Source organism: Gopherus evgoodei, chromosome 18 (genome assembly GCF_007399415.2).
Source record: "Gopherus evgoodei ecotype Sinaloan lineage chromosome 18, rGopEvg1_v1.p, whole genome shotgun sequence".
NCBI classification, from domain to species: domain Eukaryota; kingdom Metazoa; phylum Chordata; order Testudines; family Testudinidae; genus Gopherus; species Gopherus evgoodei.
In genome coordinates this window covers 11,780,555-11,800,698 of record NC_044339.1, presented here as the reverse complement: position 1 = coordinate 11,800,698, position 20,144 = coordinate 11,780,555, and the positions used below count along the sequence as shown (strand labels likewise).

Genomic DNA, 20,144 nt, shown 5'->3' with positions numbered 1-20,144 from the left:
GCAGTGTCTGGTCCAGTTCGTCAACAGCTGATGTTGGATTTGATGCCTTGATGATGTAGTTCAGAATTTATTTAGAATCTGAATTTTGAATGTTCTTAACTCAGAGCTTTTCACTTTTCTGTTTCTCCAATCTTCTCACCCTAATCAGATCGCAACAGCAGTGAAATTTCTACAGAACTCCCGGGTCCGCCAAAGTCCGCTCGCAGCCAGAAGAGCGTTTCTCAAGAAAAAAGGTACAGATTCATCAGTCTCATTCTCTGTTCTTAGTATTAATGAGGGTGTTTGGGGTGGGATGCAGGCCAGGAGTTATTGCTGTGGGAAATTAGGTACTGAGGGGAAAAAGATCTCTTGTCCCAGGAAATTTTTAGTGTGGGGTCAAGGCAGCTCCTTTTTCCTCCCTGCAAGTCAGAGGTAATATTGGCACTAGACACGGCATTGTAGAATGAGTTATGGGAATTTTGGGGTTAACTACCAGTAGAGGTCTTCAGAAGCGAGGATAGTTTAGAGTTACAGGCTAGATGGTCAATTCTAACTCCTTAATGACATTGGCTTTAAAATGACCAGCTGTAGTTAAAAGGTCAGCTGCTTCAGAAGAGAGCTGGAGAGAGGAATGAAGGAAGAGGGACATGGTAAGAGTAAACAAGGTCAGGTTAAGGTCAAGCTTGGGGTCAGCCTGACTTTCAGCCTGAAATGGCAGATTACTGACTGTGCATGGCCCTTTCTATAGCAGGAGCAGGACAGATCCTGACAAATCTAATATCGTCTCAAGCCAGTGGAACCTGCTTTGGCCACAGCCTGATAATAGTTTTTCCTTCTGTTTATAAAGGAACTGACTTTGTTTTTTCTTTTGATGTTCTGAAGTTTTAAGACAACAATTTAGGAATTTACTAGCACATTTCAGGTGAAGTTTATTCCAGTGCAGATTGCCCAACCAAGAACCCTCCACATCACTTAAGTCCTTAGCGTGGGACTTACATGATAAAGAGGCTCATGCCATGGAGTGAATTTCATGCTTTACAGAGTTAGAAAAGGTAGTTTAAGTGCTGGATAGGGGTGGGGGGGGGCTGTAAGTGCAGACTACAAAATTGTGGGGGATGGGAACCCATTTTTACATTAATGTTGTGAATATTACAGTGTAATTTGAATTCTTCAGCCAAAGACCTTGAGCTGAGGAAGGTAAGAAATTCCAGGGCTATATTAGCCAGGTTGGAGATATGAATTGTGTAGTGAAATCCATGAGATTTGATGGCAAGAGATAATCTACTTAGAGGGACCCCCGCTCATCTTGGGGCAGAAAGCACAAGGATGGAATGGCAGGAGTTGTGTTCTAACAGCTTTGCCGCAGAGAGTACTGTGCAGGTACATCATTTGGAATAGGGTCCTTTCCCCGCTGACCCTAGTGTTAGTTACAAAGCAGCCCAGCAAGGGGGTGCAACTCTGCTAGGGGTGTTGTTTGTCCTGCTCTGCCATCAGGATGGCATTGGATTTGCCAGTATTGCAAAATTTGGAGCTTGTTGGCCACTCTCCTCTGTGAGTTTTTCCTTGAAATATGTGGACCTACGGGGAGCAATTAATCATAAAAGCTTGGGGATTTCAACTCTATCATCGAAGCAATGAAGCAGGGGAAAGCTGAGCCTAAAAGCTGTGCTGATTACCCGAGGTAACCTGATACAAAATCTATTGTTGCCGAGAGATTCTTAGCCCCCAGTATATCGTGCAATATTATAACCACCTGATCTTCTCCTCTGCTGACAATGACCAGTTATTCCTCATTTTCTCTCTCAACGTAGCTGGGTTAGAATTTCATTTGCAGAAGGTATTTAGAGCAATTTAGAGACAAATGTCTCTGGTGTTTGCTCTGCACTTCCCCACCACAGGCTTCGCTGAGCAGTTTTTAGTATCAGGAGCTCCATCTAATCTGTTTAATTTTAATAAATCCCTGACTGGGAGAAGAGGAGGGGTGGGGAGAAGGAGGCAGAGAGACACTGTGGCCCGACTAATACTTCTTGTGAATTACTTTGCTAATAATTACCAAAGAGGAGAAACTGTTTGGTAGAACTGTTTGTTCCTGTTTGTTAATTCCCTCCCTCCCCTTTGTGCTAATTGCTCATATGGAAACTTAACTGTAGGAGAAAGGAAGGAACAGAGTCCAGCAATACCTGCACCCAGGAGTCATTGGGAACTTGATCATATGGGATCTGCCCACTTGATCATATAATGTTACCTTTGCTCAGTGCTCCAGAGCAAAGAGGCGCACATCATGCCAGTTGTGCCCTAAGGGGCAGGAAAAATTCTGTCCTAACCCTAGATGTGACTAGTTCAACCCTGGGCACATATGAAGGAGCATTAACATGGCTGAGTATTCAGTTCCATTTACACCCTGAGATCTACCCATTGGTATTCTGAGTAACTATCCAGTGTTTTTCCTGAATTCTAGTCAAGTGTATTCTACCAGGACTTCCTGGAGTAGAAATTTCAAGACTTATCCTCTGAGGAAAAAATCCTGTCCATGTATTCATTAGTAAATACTGTGCAAGTCTGCAGCATGTTGCATCAAGGATCTTGTGACTTCGAGAATCAGAGATATTAAGGTCAGGAAGAACCACCAGATCATCTTGTTAGCCTTCCTGTATTTCACAGGCCACTGACACCACTCAGCACCAATCCCAGAGCCTAGGCTTCAGCCCACAACCGAACATCTACAGTGCAATTTTATAGCCCTGCAGTCTGAGCCCTGTGAGCCCTAGTCAGCTGACACGGGCTAGCCATGGATGGTTTATTGCAGTGTATACATACCCTGAGAGGGTTAAGCTGCCTGACCCAAGAGCACACAGCAAGGCAGTGACAGAGTTAAGAATAGAACCCAGGAGTCCTGACTAGCAGTCCCCTGTTCAAGCCCCTAGACAACACTCCTTCCTTATATCATATATCCTAGCATATCTATCATACCATATCATAAACATTTCTATGAACCTCTGTGTTAAAAATAACTTTGTACATATCTCTGTAGGGAATGATACAGAGGCATCATTTCCTGGGAGGATTTTGCAGTTGTTCTGGTTATAGTTTCTTCCAGCAGATTTTGCTGCAGAGAGTGGGGCAGGACCACTGCCTTTCTGAGAGCTGTAAGGAAAGAGATTGATACGCTGGCTGTGGGGGAGCTCTCCGCTGCCCTAGTTGCAATCTGTTCCAGTCGAAGTGGATGTAGCGAATGTAGGGGTAAGAGCACTGGCAGCAGGGGTACTCCCAGGTACTGCAGTCTCAGTTTTGCTTAGGAAATTTCACATCTGGGACTTGCAGTGAAATAATACCTTAAATTATAATATTCCCTTTTTTAAAATAAACATGTCTTTCGTGAAAAGGCAAATTCAATTTTATTATTTTTAAACATTATTTAATATAGAAATTGTGGTCCCAGAGGTGCATGTCAGTTCAGTGGAAAATTAAGGTTACTTTAGAATTATCAGCTGGGTTGGGTTTGTTTTCTTGTGAAACAGCAGCTGGGTGGTAGTGGAGGGAGGCTGCCCCTATTTCTGTCCAGTTAAGAGGTTGGGGGTCATATATTACATGCCTAGGATAATAAGCCTGATGAAGATGGAGAGGGTGAGGAAAGTGTCCTGAATTTAAAGTCCTGCAAAAGTTCAATGAGATTTCTGCGTCATCTTGAACACTTTAAAACTTTCTGAATACAAAGACATTAATGAGAAACATGAAGTTATTAGAATCATTTATCATTTTCTTTAAAGCTTACACTGGCATTTTGTGTAATTTATGACATTTCCTCCTTTTTATTGTGAACTTCTTCAGATGAAGGGGAAAAGCAGCTGTTTTCCTTCAGAGTATCTGAAAGAAAAAAAAAAGATGCTGTTTGTTTTTTGTCCAAGTAGCTGATTCTGCTGATGATACGCAACAGAGAATCAGTGGCGCCTGGGGAGTAATTAGACAGCATGTGGGGTTTAAACCCTGGTGGAAATGTGTCTGTTGTTGAGCTGTTGTGGCTCAGATGTCCTGTAATGCTCACCTACCCATCCAGTAGCTAATGCAGGTTAAAATTGTGTGTTTTGAATCTATAACATGTGACTGCAAAGGGAGGATGGTCCAGTGGTTAGGGTGCTAGGCTATGGCTTGGGAGCCTCTGTCCAAATCCCTGTTCAATCATAGACTTCCTGTGTGACCGTGGGCAAGTTACTTAGCCTCTGTTCCCCATTTTTAAATGGAGATCATAGCACTGCCCGACCTCACAGGAGTAAGGAGAATAAATTCATTCAAGATTGTGAGGTGCTCAGGTACTACAGTGCTGGGGGCCTTATAAGTACCTTAGATAGACTATGGTCGCTGTTGAATTACATTGGGGAAGAGTAAATCCAGAAATTTGCGGGGTCAGAAACTCTTTAGAACACTTATTACCTTGATTGGTGCTTTGTATGTTCGTATACACCTGCTTCCCAACCGAGTCAAACTTCTGTTTGATGAGCTGCGCAGGAGGTCAGTGGGAAGCTTTGCCCTTAACATGTTGGGTCTATTAATCTGTTTCATTACCTTGTCTTCTAGAAAGCAAGTTAATACAGAAGTTTTTCCACGGCTCTGTTGCCTGTGGGTCCCACGCAGCTTTTGCAGTGCAGTTCAAGTAAAGAATATGACAGAAGTGGGAGGTGGTTGTCAGACTGGAGGACAGAAGGCAGCTGGAGGGAGGGTTCCTAAGCTGCTGATAAAGAGGCAATGCATGAATTATGGAGTTTTAAGTGCCCCACTCCATGAAAGGGCCAAAGGTATTTACTTCTCAGGAAACAAAAGTACTGAATCCAGGAATCTGCTGTAGAAAATCAGCTCACTTCTCTTCCTCCTTTTAATCAACTGTGTTCCTGGAAGTTGAACCCCCACCAGTAACTAAACAGCCTCTTTGCTGAAGACAAACTGCTACAGAAAACCCTGGTGGATCACCTTGAGGATGGGAGAGGAGGGTCCACAACCTGCAGTTGGAGAGTTTTAAGGGGAGTAAATTCTTCTGCAGATTTAAATTTTACTCTCTTTTATTACTTTCCTTTTTTATAATTTAAGTCAATTTCATGAGGCAGTTTGCATGTCCTTGAATGGAATCTTGTTACCATGAAAGCTTTTTTAGCATTGATTTCATAAGTCTTAATTTAATAGCTCCATCATTACTGAGAAGCCCTGAGAGTGAGGCCCTAGCTTTCCAGGTCACTGACCTTTTAATTAGAAACCTTATTCTGATGGCCAGGTTATCGACTGGACAGCTCCCAGCTTCTGCCCCCACGATGAAAGTGAAAATAACGGCCTTTCCTCCTCCACCTCCAGAAAAGGGAGGAAAAGAAAAGTAACCTCTTGTGTTTCTAAAATTAATGTTCTCCTTCAGCTTTACTTTGTAATTAATTCTTTAACATCTCTCAGTGAAGCTTGAACAATTTTTACAAAGCTTTTCCTTGAGCACAAAACGCAGTGCAAGTCAACGGAGTCCAGTGACAGCTCATGCAAAAAGATCCAGTTAGTAATATGCTCTCAAGACCCACCCATCCGAGGAGGATTGTGGAGGTCTTCTCCTCCAGCTTCTGAAGACAAAGTTAGTTTGGCTCTGGGATATGTAGAGGGGGTCGTAGATCCAGACTAGTCTAGTCATTCTCTCTTGACTTAGCAGGATATGGATTTAGGAGGAGAGGGGCAAGAAATGGAGCTAAGGCATTAAGAGACAGATTTTCAGCCAGCCTTTGTTTTTTCTGTGCCTACTTCTGTGCATGCAACTGATTGTGCTAGGGGTTGCTTATCCCTTATCGCACATGCAGATTGGATAACTGGCTATCCAGCAGTCTAAATGGTGTGTGCAAATGACTGTGCAGACCCCATGAGTAGCATGGACAACAAAAAAGGGATGGAAAACTAGAGGCCAGAGCTGAAAATGTGACTGTTAATAACTTTAGTTTGTTTTGCAATTACATGATAATTCTCACTATATTATGCATACAATACAACCGGAGCCAACAACCTCAGACCAGAGTAAGAGAAAAGAGCGGAATGGAATGGCCCAAACCAGGGAGGATGCTTACTCCAGACAGTGATTCAGAAGTTTGGAACAGCCGCTCAGATATGATAAAAACCTTTGTAGACAGATAAAACGAGAGTGCTGAAGAGAGGTTGGATGGCACTTTCCCATGGAAACAGAGTATTTGCAAAGTAAATAATTGTCTACATTTCTCTAGTGCATTTCATCTGAGGCTCTTGGAGCACATTACACCCATCAGCTGATTCAGACTCTCATCACTCTCTTAAGAGGTATAAAAGGGTTATGATGAGATCACTTCACCTACTACTGAAATGGAGCTACCTTGAAGGTACAATGCAGCAGCTGTTTAACACTATTGCAAGAGTTTTTGGATAGGAAATGAAGAATACTGTATCCAAGTGATCTTGCAGGGGGAAACTTGTGGGGATGGAGAATGTAATTACCTGAGTTAAAAATTTGCTAAGATACTTGAAAGGACCAGGGCATCTTCAACAACCACGAAGAGTCGGGTTCTCTGTTTTATGTCTCATGTGAAAGGCACAGCCCAGTATCCTTTCATATTATTCTAGGACACTGGCTCCTCATTAAGTTTGAGGAAGGAACACCCAACACCCCTTTCTGCAGTATTGTTGTGGTGGTTAAGGCTAATTCCCCACTCTGGCACTTTGAGTGCAGAAGGGGGGGCCCCTCAAGGTTTTCTAAAAATAAATATTGGCCACTCCAGGCTTGTATTAAACTCCCAGAATTACAGCTTCTCTCTGATCTTGGATGGGTAGATGCAGCCACCACCCAAGTGCAGAACCTCTTTGAGAATCCAGGAAGGCGCAGTTGGGAATTCCTTACTGTGGGGTACCCTCAAGCCCTTTCACCTGCCCTCCAGGGAAGAGCTGAGAAAAAAAAAAAAAGAAATCAGCTGTTCCCACCAGCTAATTAAACAACCTGTGCACAAACCTCTTAAGACACAAAAATCCAATTCTGTTCTTAAAAAAGGTAAATGTTATTAATTAAAAAAAAAAAGAAAAAGAAAGAAAATACATCTGGGAACTTAGGCATTTGCTAGATTTAAAAAAAAAACACTACAAGGATTAAGCATGAAGATTAGCTTTCTTGAGGTCCATCTTAAAGGTTACAAGCAAAACAAAAGCACCTGGGGTTAGCACAGAGGAATCCACAAGCCATAAAGAAATAAAAGAGATAAAGCTAATTGCCTCTTCCTAGACATTTCCTGATATACTTACATATCTGGGGTTTCAAATGAGTAGTTTCTAGGTATGATACTTATGGGTTTTCATACCTGTCAGCTAAGCTCTTACAGCATAGCTCTGTCCTGTCCCCCTGTCCCCAGAGAACAACCCAGACAGATAAAAGGGGAGTCATTTTACAATTTTAAAAATTTCTAGCCTTCCCATTGGCTCTTCTGTCCAGGTGTCCATTCACTTCTTTCTACCTATGCATAGCAGTGAGACTTTTTAACCCTTTACAGGTAGAGCGATTAGAGAACAGCTACTAAGAGGTATTTTATAGCTAATGGCCGGCTGGGTGTCCATAAAAGAGAGCTACCCCTTTCCCCTTCATTTATTACAGTGGGCTTTAGAGGCCTCACTGCCATGTATTGAGCCAAGATGATCCCGTTTATCTTGTGAGATCTGATGGACTCCCTAGAACCTCAAATGGGAGCCATAGAATTAAGAGACTGAACACTTTTCAGCACTAGCAAACTTGCAACTTTTTCCATGTGAATCCAAGTTATCTGTAGTCACATCTGCTCTTGGCACTCTGCTAATGTTTGCCCAATGCTGATAATGTTCAGCATATACAGAGAAGATTCCTGCTTCAGGTTGCTCATGACCCAATAGTACAGATGCATTCATGAGTTGGAGATTAGGACCACAGCTCTATGTTGTTAGTTTAATTTTGTTTTTCCTGAAAGTGATTGAGAATCTCCATCCATCTGCTAAGAAGCGATGTCTCCCTATCCTGCCAGTCTCGCATGTGCATATCCGTCATCTGGTGTTCTGTGCCAGCCTATTCATCATGCTGACTCTTCCCCCATCAATTTTCCCACTGCTTGTGTTATCTGAACTTGTCATGAACTCTACAGATTTTCTCAGCTTTGTGCCAAGAGGAAATGTGTAACAGCAGTGCCAGCAAAGCTTCACCAACTGATCAACTGTTAGGATATCCCGGGGAGTTGATTCGATAGGACTATTCCTTGGGGCTGCTGAGCTTTTGGAAAAAGGTGGAGCTTTTAGGATGAGGGACAGAAAATCCTCCTTCCCCCTTCCTCCAAGATTTGGAAGAAAGATAGGGGGCAAGCCACTGGACCCCCATATAAATGGGGAGAATGATTCACATCCTGCCTCTGATTATGGACAGTGCCCCGGGATTTAAAAGATGACAAAAACATGCAACTTCCGGGATAGCTGCTTGTTGATGCTGGAGACAAAAGAAGGGGAGATCCTTCCTGATCACTGCAAGAGATCATCTTGTGTTCTGATGCATGGACTTTGCTTAGCATAAATGTTATCAATTGTTGAAAAATCATCCAGCCTTTATTTCTGAGAGGAAATAGCACGGATGGAATCGAGAATGGAACTGGGAAGCACAGGAATGCTTCTAAATGTTTAGTTCTGGTCAGGAGACTTTAGAGATGATACCTTTGTGTTTGAAACTCCACTGTGGTCAAGGGATGCTGAATAATTTTTTTTAAAGTTATTTTGTATAACACTGTAAAAGCTTGAAATTAGATCTGGTTGAAAAATGAAATTTCTGTCCTATGGGAAATTCTGAGATATTGAATTGGAATAAAAAGTTGAAAGTTGAGAATTTTTTTCAAAATTAAGTATTCCAAAATATTTTCTTGCTATTATAATTTATAATATAAGGAATGGATGTAATAAAACATAACATAAAAGTCAAAATGATTAAATTGAAACAGAATATTTTGATGTTATCAAAACAAAATGTTTGGATAACTTCTCATTGAAAACATCAATGAAATTGAGATCGTCCCGTGAAATGTTTCTGTTTAGTTGAATCCGCATTTTCTAATGGAAAAATTTTTTTTTGAAAAATTTTGATCAGTTCTACTTGGAACTGAAATGCTTCTTTACGGAAGTTCTTTCCAGCAACCAAATAAGTATCTAATAGTTTGTTTTTGTATGCTTGCTCCCAGGACCAGAGCAGCACTCTTGTTTCGTGCTTGCAGGTTTGCTCATGAAATGCGAGGCTGCTGGCTTTGAACTGCAACATTTTCTGATGAGGGGAACCCCCACTTGGACCTGCAAAAAGACAGAAGAGGAAAAAAGGCAGGGCAAACTTAGGGCCAACCAACCTTGACAGCATGACCCTTTAAGTAACATTTCCAGTGGGGTTTGATAAGTGCTTTGCAGTTTCATGCCAAAAAGATGAAAATTGCTGTGACTTTTTCATCTGGTTTCTGTGCAAGGCTCTGGAAAGTACATTGCATGAAGCACCCATTTGATGTTTTAATGATGTTGCTGAAGAATCCATTGAGGGAGAGAGACTCATGGAGTTGACATCCTCTAAATGCTCATTTATTTGTTTCATAACAGAGGGTACAAGTCACATTAGTAGCAATAGCCTCTCTCTTACTTAAGGCTCACCCTGTGACACACTTGAGCCATTTAGATGTGCATTCCACAGAAAAAGAGAACTGATTTCATTTACAGTACAGTGAGTGAAGAATCAGGCATCATTCCCATTTCTCTCAGCTCACTTGTCGTCCAGGAAATTCAGCAGTATTTCAGTGGAACAGGGTCCGTCAGCACCTCTGTTGTGTGTTCATAGTTTGCAAAGTATTGGTAGATTGGAATACATTTATACGGTGCCCAGAACACACTCAGACAGGGCCTAGAAAGTTGTGTTTGCTCCAGATGTAGTCTTTATTTTAACAAATAAGTGGAATGTTACTATTATAATAGTGACTTTCATTCTGGCTATCTGACAGTAACTATGTAATGTAAAAGTGATTAAAAGTGACTCTGCAAAATTAGCTCCTTTTGCTTCCTGTGTGTGTTTTGAGTCACACTTGCCTTGGTTACTGTCAAAAGCTTGTTTCCATTCCTGTTAGTACTGCAGAGCTCATACCGCTATGGCAGAGTGAGCTGGATTCCATTCTGGATCAAATTGTCAGCTAAATTCTGAGTTTTGAATCTTTAGTATTGATGATGCTGGGCAGAGAGAACACAGCTAGATCTTCAGACCCTAGGTTGAGATTGCAGCAGTGACAGTTAGGAAAGTCATCTTTTGATATATGTATTTAAGAAATTTAGCTGTGGATATCCTTGAGTGAGAGACTAAATATAGGGCAGCTAGAGGTAGGCTGGTGTGATGGTTATAGCTCAGACCAAGTGTCAGGAGATTTCAGTCTCTGCCATGGACTTCTTGCATGATCTGGGGCAAGTAACATAAGCTGTCTGGGTCTCAGCATCCTCATCTATAAAATGAGGATAATGATGATTACTTCCACCTAACAGGCATGTTGAGCTTTAACCCATTCACATTTGTGAAGGGATTTGGGATCCTCATATCGAAGTTGCTAGACAAGTGTGTATCCTGCAATGTGTGATTTTTGAACTGCACTTTCAGAGACACAGAGAATTTACCTCAATTGGACATATAAGGCAGGGGAAGTTTGTCAGAATGCCAGGGCTCAAGCAGATTGCGTGCAATCCTAATCTGGGCCTGGAGCTCTGACCTTTGAAGCAAGCTTCACTTCAGACAGCCAAAGATATCTATATACGGTTGTATAAAAATATGTTTTTGGGTTGAAGGAGGAGTTCAGTCCCCATGGCCATCCAGCCCAGGGAAATTCAGTCTGTAACCCACTCATGAATGAATTCTCTCTTCCAGTTTTGGAGGGACAGCCCTCTCCCCAGGGGCTGGAGTGGGGAATGTAATCTGGGACGTGCCATGTTACTCTTCAGATTAAATCCATCCCACTCATGTTGGTGCTGCCCTGCCCGGGGTGGGATGGGAGAGATGAATTAAGCCTCCATATTAATTTAGTCTGTGGGCTCTCCTGGAACACAGTTTTGTTGTGTAATAGACCACATATTTTGTAGTGACAAGGGACTGAGTGCTCATGTTGCTATAATCACATTACTCTTTTCTGCTCCCAACCACTCCCTCCCTAATTTTAACCTGGGGGAGGACCCTCCTTGGATAGGAGGGGAATTAAGTCTTGAGTTTGTTCATTCTGGCTCTTCCTGATGAATCCTAGCCCAGAATGGACCCCCAGCCCTAGGATGAGAGAGGAGAATTCATTCACCATTAAATCTGAGGCTCTCCTAAGTAAAAATTGTTGACTTTGTCATATTGTGCAAATGTGCATTGCTTTTATCAAGACAATAAAGGGTAAATGGGGTGATCTCTGCTCCTGTGGAGCAGTCGGATGGTTACATTACACAGTCTTCTAGAACATCTTGCAGCAAATACATGGGTTATATTAAAAGTTGCAATCATATCATTTTTTAAAGTAAATTGCTGACCTTATGCAGTGGAATCAGCTTTATTGAATTTCGCCAAAAATGTGTTTATAATTTCCCCTCTGCCCCTGCATACACACGATATTCATGTCCTTGCTGTCCATGTGGAAATGTCCCTTTTTATGGTGATAAACAAAATTAAATTTGTCTTTGCTTCTGCTGCCCTGTCTCACCTTTAAGATTCCGTTGGGGGGTGGGTAGGGATGCCAGTAGGTGGCCTTACTCCAGAGGAAGACTGGACTGTGTCCCTGCACAAAGAGATAGGACATTGGACTGTGGCCGGAGGCCACTGAACAAATCACATATCGAAATCTATACTGCCATGGAAGCGTTTCATATTTTGGGGGCGGATAAGGTATAAGACAGGTATAGCTCAGGTATTTTCTAGGAATGCTGAGGCATGAGAATATGTAAAACATTAATTTGACTTTAAATGCCTATATTTTGCTCTTAGGTGCTTTCTAATTACCATACACTACAAAGAATAAAATTCACAAATAAGTATTGATGTAGTCTCATAATTTCACAATTATTATACTCCTCCCCAGTAATAAACTATAATAATTCCTCAGCCCCCTTCCTGAATTCCTGAAATAAGAGCTATTTTGCAGTATGGCCAGGAAATTAATAAATTTCTATCCTGCACTTCTAGAGCAATTTACATGTTGAAAGCACTGTACAAACATTAGCTAATCCTCAGAACATGCTGTGTGGAAGCAAAGCATTATCATCTCCTTTTCTACACTCTTCTCTGATTGTACTTCCTCATCTGGTTTAGCCCTTTTCATTTTAAAAGCATTTTACAAATGTTAATCCTCAGGACACTGCTGGAAGGTAGACGGAAACTATTATTATCCCCATTTTACAGATGAAGAAACTGAGGTACAGAGGTTCAAAAGGAGTCAGTGTACCAGATCTGGAATTAGAATAGAGGAGTTCCTTGCTCCCAGTCCTCAGCTTAGACCACCATATTGTGCTAAGGTGCCAATATAAATCAATATGTTGTTGTTGAGACAGCATAATTTCTCAGACTACTTTTTATGTATTTCCTTCTACAGGCCCCAGCTTCGTTTGTAACTAGTTGTATTCGCCACAGTCCAAACAGAATCATGTAAGTAGATGAAAGGGCAGGCTGTTTCTACAATGCTTGGCATTTGCCCCTTTCTGGTACATTTCCCCCAATCCCTCACTTTGGGCATTTAAAAGACCAGTTTCTCATATCTTAAGTGAAGAATATCCCTGCTCCCACTCCTAGAGTAACCAGGAGCATGCAGCTGTTAAACCCAGAAATATAAAATACATGTTTAAAAGATGACTCTCAGTGTGTTTAAAAAGAGCGAGAGAGAAGAGGAGTTCAGGGGAACCAAAAAATAGCAGCTTCCATTATGGTAATTAAATGGCAACATTTAACCTATCAGGCTGTTGCGTGTATGTGAGAGGCGAGCAGGGAGCTGCATTTGAAATGATCACTGTATTCCTCGGGGAACAGAGTAGTTAAATAATTTGTTTGTGAGGTGTGAGTTCAGTGTCGGTAAAGCGAGCATGTGTGTGTTAGGAGCTATGGGGAGAAGGTGGCAGCGGCTATGTGTTTACAGAGAATACCCTGGGGGTTGGTATTTACTAGCACCTGTGTGCTGTCAATAAGAACAGAAGCTGCTGTTGCCTGTTGGTTAAGTTATCAGAGGAGTTGGGGCCTCACGTAGTTCCAGGTATTGCATCATAAAGGCAGAACTTGCTTGATGCCAGGCCGCCTGGGACAGGTGTGAGGAACTGTTAAAGAAAACCAGGGAGAAAATGGGGGAAGAAGTGAATGGAGTCATTCTGATGCACTTCAGACACTGCAGTGACTGTAAAGCAGCAGTGGGCAACTGCAGCCCGCAAGCCACACACGGCCCGTCAGGGTAATCTGCTGGTGGACTGTGAGACAGTTTGCTTACATTGAGCGTCTGCAGGCACGGATTCCAGTGACGAGCCACGGCCACTAGGAGCTGCGGATGGCTGTGCCTACAGACGGTCAATGTAAACAAATTGTCTTGCAGCCCGCCAGCAGATTACCTGGACGGGGTGCATGTGGCCCACGGGCTTCAAGTTCCCCACCAGCAGTGGTAAGTTGTTGTAAAGGATAAGTAGTTCTATCCGGTCGTTGCACTTGGCACTCAAGAATGTGGGGGTAGGGATCCCAAGAGAACAAGCTACTGCATAGAGATTTGCCTCTTAAACATCACATCAAACAGCAGCTTCTGCTGCAACAGAGAGTGGTCCTCTTGTGCCTGGCATCATTCCTGCACTTCGAGGATGTAGCTTTTCAGATTGATACGGAGTGACAGGAATCAGCAAAGCATGCCCTTCCTGCCCCTTTTATCACTGAGCCCAGCTCTGTGCCAATAATGAGGAAGCTGTTTGTGCACCCCTGTGTGCTGAGAGATGAAGTTTGTTAGCATTTTGGCCCTTGTTAAGTGAGTTTCCTGTTCAATGCCATCTAGGGTCTATCTGCCTCTTCTCATCCCCCCCACTATATTTGAAAGATGTTTCATTTGTCTAGAGAGTATTTCCAGACACCAGAACTTCAAGACCTGTCCTGGCACAATGTGAAAGGATACTGGAAAATCTCCAGCTGCCCCACCATCTAGTCTAACAAATGCTCAGTAACATACACACAAATGTTTCTGAATATTCACGCCAGTTTTTAAATGAATTTACTTCAGCCATGTTGTTGCCTCTCTTTTGTTTGCTTTTTGTGAAGATTCCAGCCAATGAGCTCACTGGCAGAAAACAACCACTGTTCATGGAAAGCAAATCTTGAAATCACAATTGAATGTTCACCCCAGAAACCTGATTTCAATAGAATCCAAATGCATAAAGGCTTTTTATTATACAAGTAAGAAGACTCTGGAGGTGTGTTTGGCATGGTAATCATAACCCTAGAGAACCATGTTTTGTGTGTGCCCAGAGAGAGCAATGATGAAACTCCTTTTATACCTTACCACTCGAATACACTGTGTGCGTATGTGTAGTCACCATAGTATTTTCCACTGGTTCCTTATTTTTACTGTTGTTAGCATGTTGTTAGCATGAGAATTCTGAAGAACTGCTGAAGACTCATGGAAAAAAACACTCTTGTGTCTAAATGGAACATTTCCCGTTAGATTTGCTTGTCCCTTGTATTTTCTGTCTTTCTTTCCTTCTTCTTTATTACTAAGTACACACAACCCGAGTACAAAATGTTTGTTTCTTAAAAGTTCATCTGCTGCTGTTTCTTACTCCCTATCTGAGATCAGTGTCCTGTGTGATGACATAGATGGTTGTTTTCTAAATGCATATGAGGTAACCAACAGAATTGTGAAGGGCAGGTAGATATAATTTAAAAATATATTTTAAAATTACAAAGCAGGATTACCTCTTAAATAGAATGTATTTCAACACTTTTATTGGCACCATCAGCCTTTAATTTTACAGGTGGCTAGCTTTGTACTAGCATTCAGCAAACATTGTTTTAATGGCATTTGAAAGATCTAAAACAAAAAAGAATTAAGAAACCAGGTGTGATTTGTAATCTGTAATGAATACTAGCTGCCACGCTTCCTCATATTAATATATTGGCAGGGAGATGCAAATCAGAGGTGCCATAATAATGCCTACCACTTAGATGGATTTTTCCTTATCAAGTTAATCTCCTCAATACCCTGATAGAGTATATAGGTGTGCAACATATTACAGATGGGCAGGTAGAGGCAGAAAGGTGAGGTGACTTGCATGATGCATAGAGGGAATCTGTGACAGAGAAGGATTTAGAACTCCCTAGTTCTTGGCTTCCATCCTGTGTTCATTACTTTAGAGCATTCTCCTACGGCTTTGGGACTAGGCAGTAGTAGGTAATTGTGCTCATCCCATTACAGCAACACTTCCTGATGTAAGGAGGGCATAATACACATGGCAGTATGTGACTTAGTGTGCCTTTGGTGCGTCTTATTGCCTGTCGCACACTTAAAAGGGTCAACAGCTACACATTTTAGATGTTTTTTTCTTGGCATTAGGCTAGGCTGATTTGTGCAGTTGGTTCATTTGTGAACTTTAAAATGTTGATAGTGATAGAGGCAGCAAGAAATATCAAGGCAAATACATTCCAATCAATCTTAACTGTAGAGAGTACTCCCTGATAGCCATTGTGTAATGTAAAATATGCCAGATTCCTTTCCAAGTGGAGCCATAAGAAATTCTAGAGTAAAATAAAGAACCAGGAATGACAATTGAAGACAAGATTTTTCATTCTTTTATACAGAAATTCTGCTATACCCCAGACATCGTAACAAATCCTGTTAAATGATATGCCCTGAGTTTGCTAGCAAGCTGTCATCAGTACTTATGTAAGATTTGTTACTCCAAAACCTCAGACTTCAAAAACTCTGGGTCTGGAATTTCATACTAGTCTTCCAGTCCTGCAGGTCAACTTGAATTTTCTGATCTAAATTCATTCCAAGTCTTTCAAGAGATGCAGAGCCATGTGGCATAGTGGATAAACCTATACAAGAAAGTGGAATTTTTATAAATGTTTCTTTATGAAAGTTTGGGGACGATTGGACAGTGAATTCCAGAACCACTTTCCAGCAAGGGAATCCTGACCAAAAGAGTTAACCAAACCTGTCAATCTATAAAATGTTGCCTCTCTTCTCCACCATTCAAAACGTTTCCTCTTCAAGTTAATTTGATCTTACATGGGAACTTTGAAGAAGGGTCCATATGTGGCCAACAGTTCTCATACCTTGGACTACTGGAGGCCTGTGCCTTCAGTTTTCAGTGCTGCGAGCAAGCCACCTTGCAAAGGGAGAGTCTTCAGAGTGAGCCATTGAGCATCATTCTAGCACCTCATCAAAGAAGCCATTTGAGCTTTTGCTGCTGCTTCTGGAGCTCCCCTGCAATAACAAAGGAGCTGTTTGAGTTCCCGTTGCCTCCTCCAGGGTGCCCCCCACCATCTTCTGTGCTAGAATTCTGTAGTGATGTTAATCAGTCAGCCTAGGTCCTGAAGGGATCAGTATGGCGGGTTGTGCCTTGAAGATGCAAGTCAGCTCATATGAGTCAGCTCATGTGAGTTGAAAATATAGTTTAATATTTTAATTCTAAAGATAAGACTTAAAAAAATCCTTCTGAAATTCAGGGGGGAAGGGGGAGAATTGTCATCTGGTTTTGGAAGAGAACCTCAAGCTTTTCCCTCTGTACCCCCAAAATACTGACATTTTCTTCTCTTCCACCCAGAAAAAATGTTCTCTCAGATTGTACATCAGCCAAATGTCAGTATCGTTCTAATCATTCTCTGCTACTAAATAACTTTTAAAGAGTTAAGGATGGACATTTTTTTCACGCTTAGGAACTGTATGAAAGTTCTTCAACCTTTCTGTTTCTTGTTAAGATTGGGAGCCATGCTGCTTTCTATAGCTAACTTTTTTAAACTAAGATTTGGTGAGGGTTTTCTTCCCCACCTCTCCACCCCCAATAATACAACTGGTTAATTTGTGTGCTGTGTAGACCAAAAACTATTCAAGTGTCAGAGAAGTGAGCCCATCGTAGAAATAAATTGCTTTTTCCTCCTGGATCCTTCGGAACATAAGTTCTTAGTTCCACTTTAGCAAAGAATAGATTTCGTGGACTACCTTCCAATCTCATTTTCAGCCACACAGCATCACTATGATGATTATAGCAATTGCTTACCAGAAAAATTAGGATTAGGAAAATATTGCTGCTATTTAATTGCGTATAATGCAATTACCTTTTTGTCCTTAATAAAACCCCAACCAAACAACTGATCACACTGTGTCTTTATCTGTTCTTAACGTCATCTTCCCCTTCCATGCATTGTTGTTATATATTCTTTGTATCGTGACATCACCAAGGAGCTCCATTGATGGATCGCGGCCCTGTTGTGCCTGGTGCTGTCCAGACACAGAACAAGAGTCCCTGCACCAAAGAATTTACAATCTTAAGTAAAAGACAAGAAAAAGCAGGTAGATACAACAAATTGACTGAGTCCTCTCTCTCCGCGCACATGCCTCTTTGCTGTCTGGTTCCCTTCTCCCCTGCATGTGTGCTACAGCTCTTAGCTACCGACTCCCTGAACATGCTTCCTAGTCTGTCGGTACCCTTCCCTCTTGTTTCAGCTCCCTTTGTGTGCTGTCTAGATACCTACTGTCATAAACAGATAGCTAAGGGTTAATGTCTCTTTCACCTATAAAGGGTTAACAAACAGTGACCTGCAAACACATGACCAGAGGACCAATCAGGAGACAAGATACTTTTAAATCTCTGGGAGGGAAGCCTTTGTTTGTGGGTTTTGGGTTTGGCTTTGCTCTCTCTGGGTCCTGGATGGGACTAGAGGTGCAACCAGGTTTCTGCCAATCTCCCTGCTACAGTCTCTTTATCTATTCAGAATTGTGAGTAAGAAAAAAGGCGGTTATAGTCTTTTAATTTGTTTTCTTATTTGCATATGTGTACTTGCTGGAAGTAGCTTAAATTGTTTTTCTGCTGGAGAAAGTTTCTTTCTATTGTTTATAAGTTGAAAGACCCTGTAACTGTTTACCATCTAAAGTGCAGAGAGAAACCTTTTACTTTTTTTCTTTCATTTTTATTAAAAGTTTTGCTTTCAAGACCTGTTGATTTTTCTCTCCTAATTAAGGCTCAAAGAAATTGAGTCTGTATATACCAGGGAATTGGTGGGAAGCAAGGAGGGAAAGGTAAATTTGTATTGCCTCTGGGTGAGGGGGAGAGAGAAACTTGATCTCTCTGTGTTGTGTTTCAAGGAATTGATTCACGGTATCTCCTAGTGTACTCAGGCAGGAAAGATCTGGGAGGAGGTTAAGAGGTGGGAGGGAATGGTTTATTTCCCTTTGTTGTGAGACTCAAGGCATCTGGGTCTTGGGGTCCCCTGGGAAGGTTTTGGGGGGACCAGAGGGTATCAGGCCCTAAAAATTCCTGATTGGTGGCAGCGCTACAGAATCTAAGCTGGTAATTAAGCTTAGAGGACTTTATGCTAGTACCCATATCCTGGACGCTAAGGTCCAGATTTGGGAATTATACTTGGCACCTATTCCGCATGATAATCTGCCCACTGGCTCCCCTTCATATGCTTCCTGGTCCCCTGCTCTTCTCCCACCAGCATCTCCTGGTGGTGGCTCTGGTAGTCCTACTGTTGTCTAAGATCCCCATCGGCACCTCCTGTTACTTCCTCCTCTTTTTCTCTTCTTATTATTTTAGTCATGGGCCATAATGGAGGCATCTAGGCTGGCCTCCGCTCCTTGTTCCAGCAACATTTACAGGTACCTAGACCCTTTTGATACCTGTAGTATCAGCTTTGAAAAAAGGAGCACCATGGTTCAGTGGACAGGGCACGGGACTAGGACTCACAGGAAGAGGGTTCTCTGCCATTGACCTGCCTTGTGACTTTCTAAAAGTCACCTCCCCCCTCTGTGTCTCGATTTCCTCCCTCACCCTTGCTCTGTCTTGTCTATTTAGACTGTGAACTCTTAGGCAGAGAGTTCCCCCCACTATGTGTATGGACAGCACCTAGCACAATGGGGCCCTGATCTCTGTTGGGGGCTCTAGGCACTACTTCTAATACAAATAAAGTAATGAGGAGGAAGAGCCAGCACCATGTGACCTGCCAGTTGTCCATGTGCAAGGACTCTCAGACCACAGTATGCGAACTGATGTTTTGGAACAGGAATTAGTCGCAAGGTGCATCAGGAGTCCATATCTCTGAATACAGAGCCCCATTTCCAAGGAGGCCTAGTCGTAATGGTAACAAGTGTTTATATTATGAGAGCATTAGGCTTATTAGGTTAGCATCTAACCTCCTCTATTATCTGGGGTGTTTAGGGGGTGGATTTACATGTTGGCTCTCAAGCAAATGTTCCTGAGACGATTTAGTCTCCATCATCTTCCATTCTTGGTAAATTACTCAACCTCGGAATTGGGTTCCTGCTGTGGACTTCCCTATCCTTAATGTGGAGCTGTATTGAAAATCACTTCTGTTATCTTGAGGCTCTTGGCCCTGCATGTGGCAATCTCAGGCCATCTCCTCTCAGAGTCAATTACACGACAGAGGGTCACTGCCTCATAGCCCTTTGCTGTGACTTTAGCTTCCAGCTTAGCCAGATAGGCTTCATCCAGCGTGGAAGGGAAAACATATCTGTAGTGGGCAGAAACTGTCCTCTCCACTTGCTTGTCCCATCATTCTGATATCAAATTTCTGATGATAGAAATGAAAGGCTGCAGGCAAGAGACCTAAAAGTAAATATGGGAGGGGAGGTTTGGAAATTCTTCCCTCCCCCGGAATCTCTATATAGGTTACATAGAGGGGTAGCTCACTTCTGTCTTGTTTGCTGGTTTTACCACTACCCGGAAAGACTTAAATTTATGGAGATATCCTATCTCCTAGAACTGGAAGGGACCCTGAAATGTCACTGAGTCCAGTCCCCTGCCTTCACTAGCAGGACCAAGTACTGATTTTGCCCCAGATCCCTAAGTCGCCCTCTCAAGGGCTGAACTCACAACCCTGGGTTTAGCAGGTTAATGTTCAAACCACTGAGCTATTCCACCATCTAATAGACAAGTACTTCCTTGTAGGGAGC

The 20,144-nt window shown here is 42.3% G+C and overlaps 1 protein-coding gene across 1 annotated transcript in view; it reads left to right on the top strand.

Moving 5' to 3' along the window:
* Nucleotides 1-20,144, top strand: part of PEX14 (peroxisomal biogenesis factor 14) — a 99,065-nt gene that overhangs the window by 48,686 nt on the left and 30,235 nt on the right. Inside the window, exon 3 of the mRNA XM_030537836.1 lies at nucleotides 149-233. Coding sequence (XP_030393696.1) covers nucleotides 149-233 — 85 coding nt within the window. The remainder of the gene's footprint in view (nucleotides 1-148; nucleotides 234-20,144) is intronic.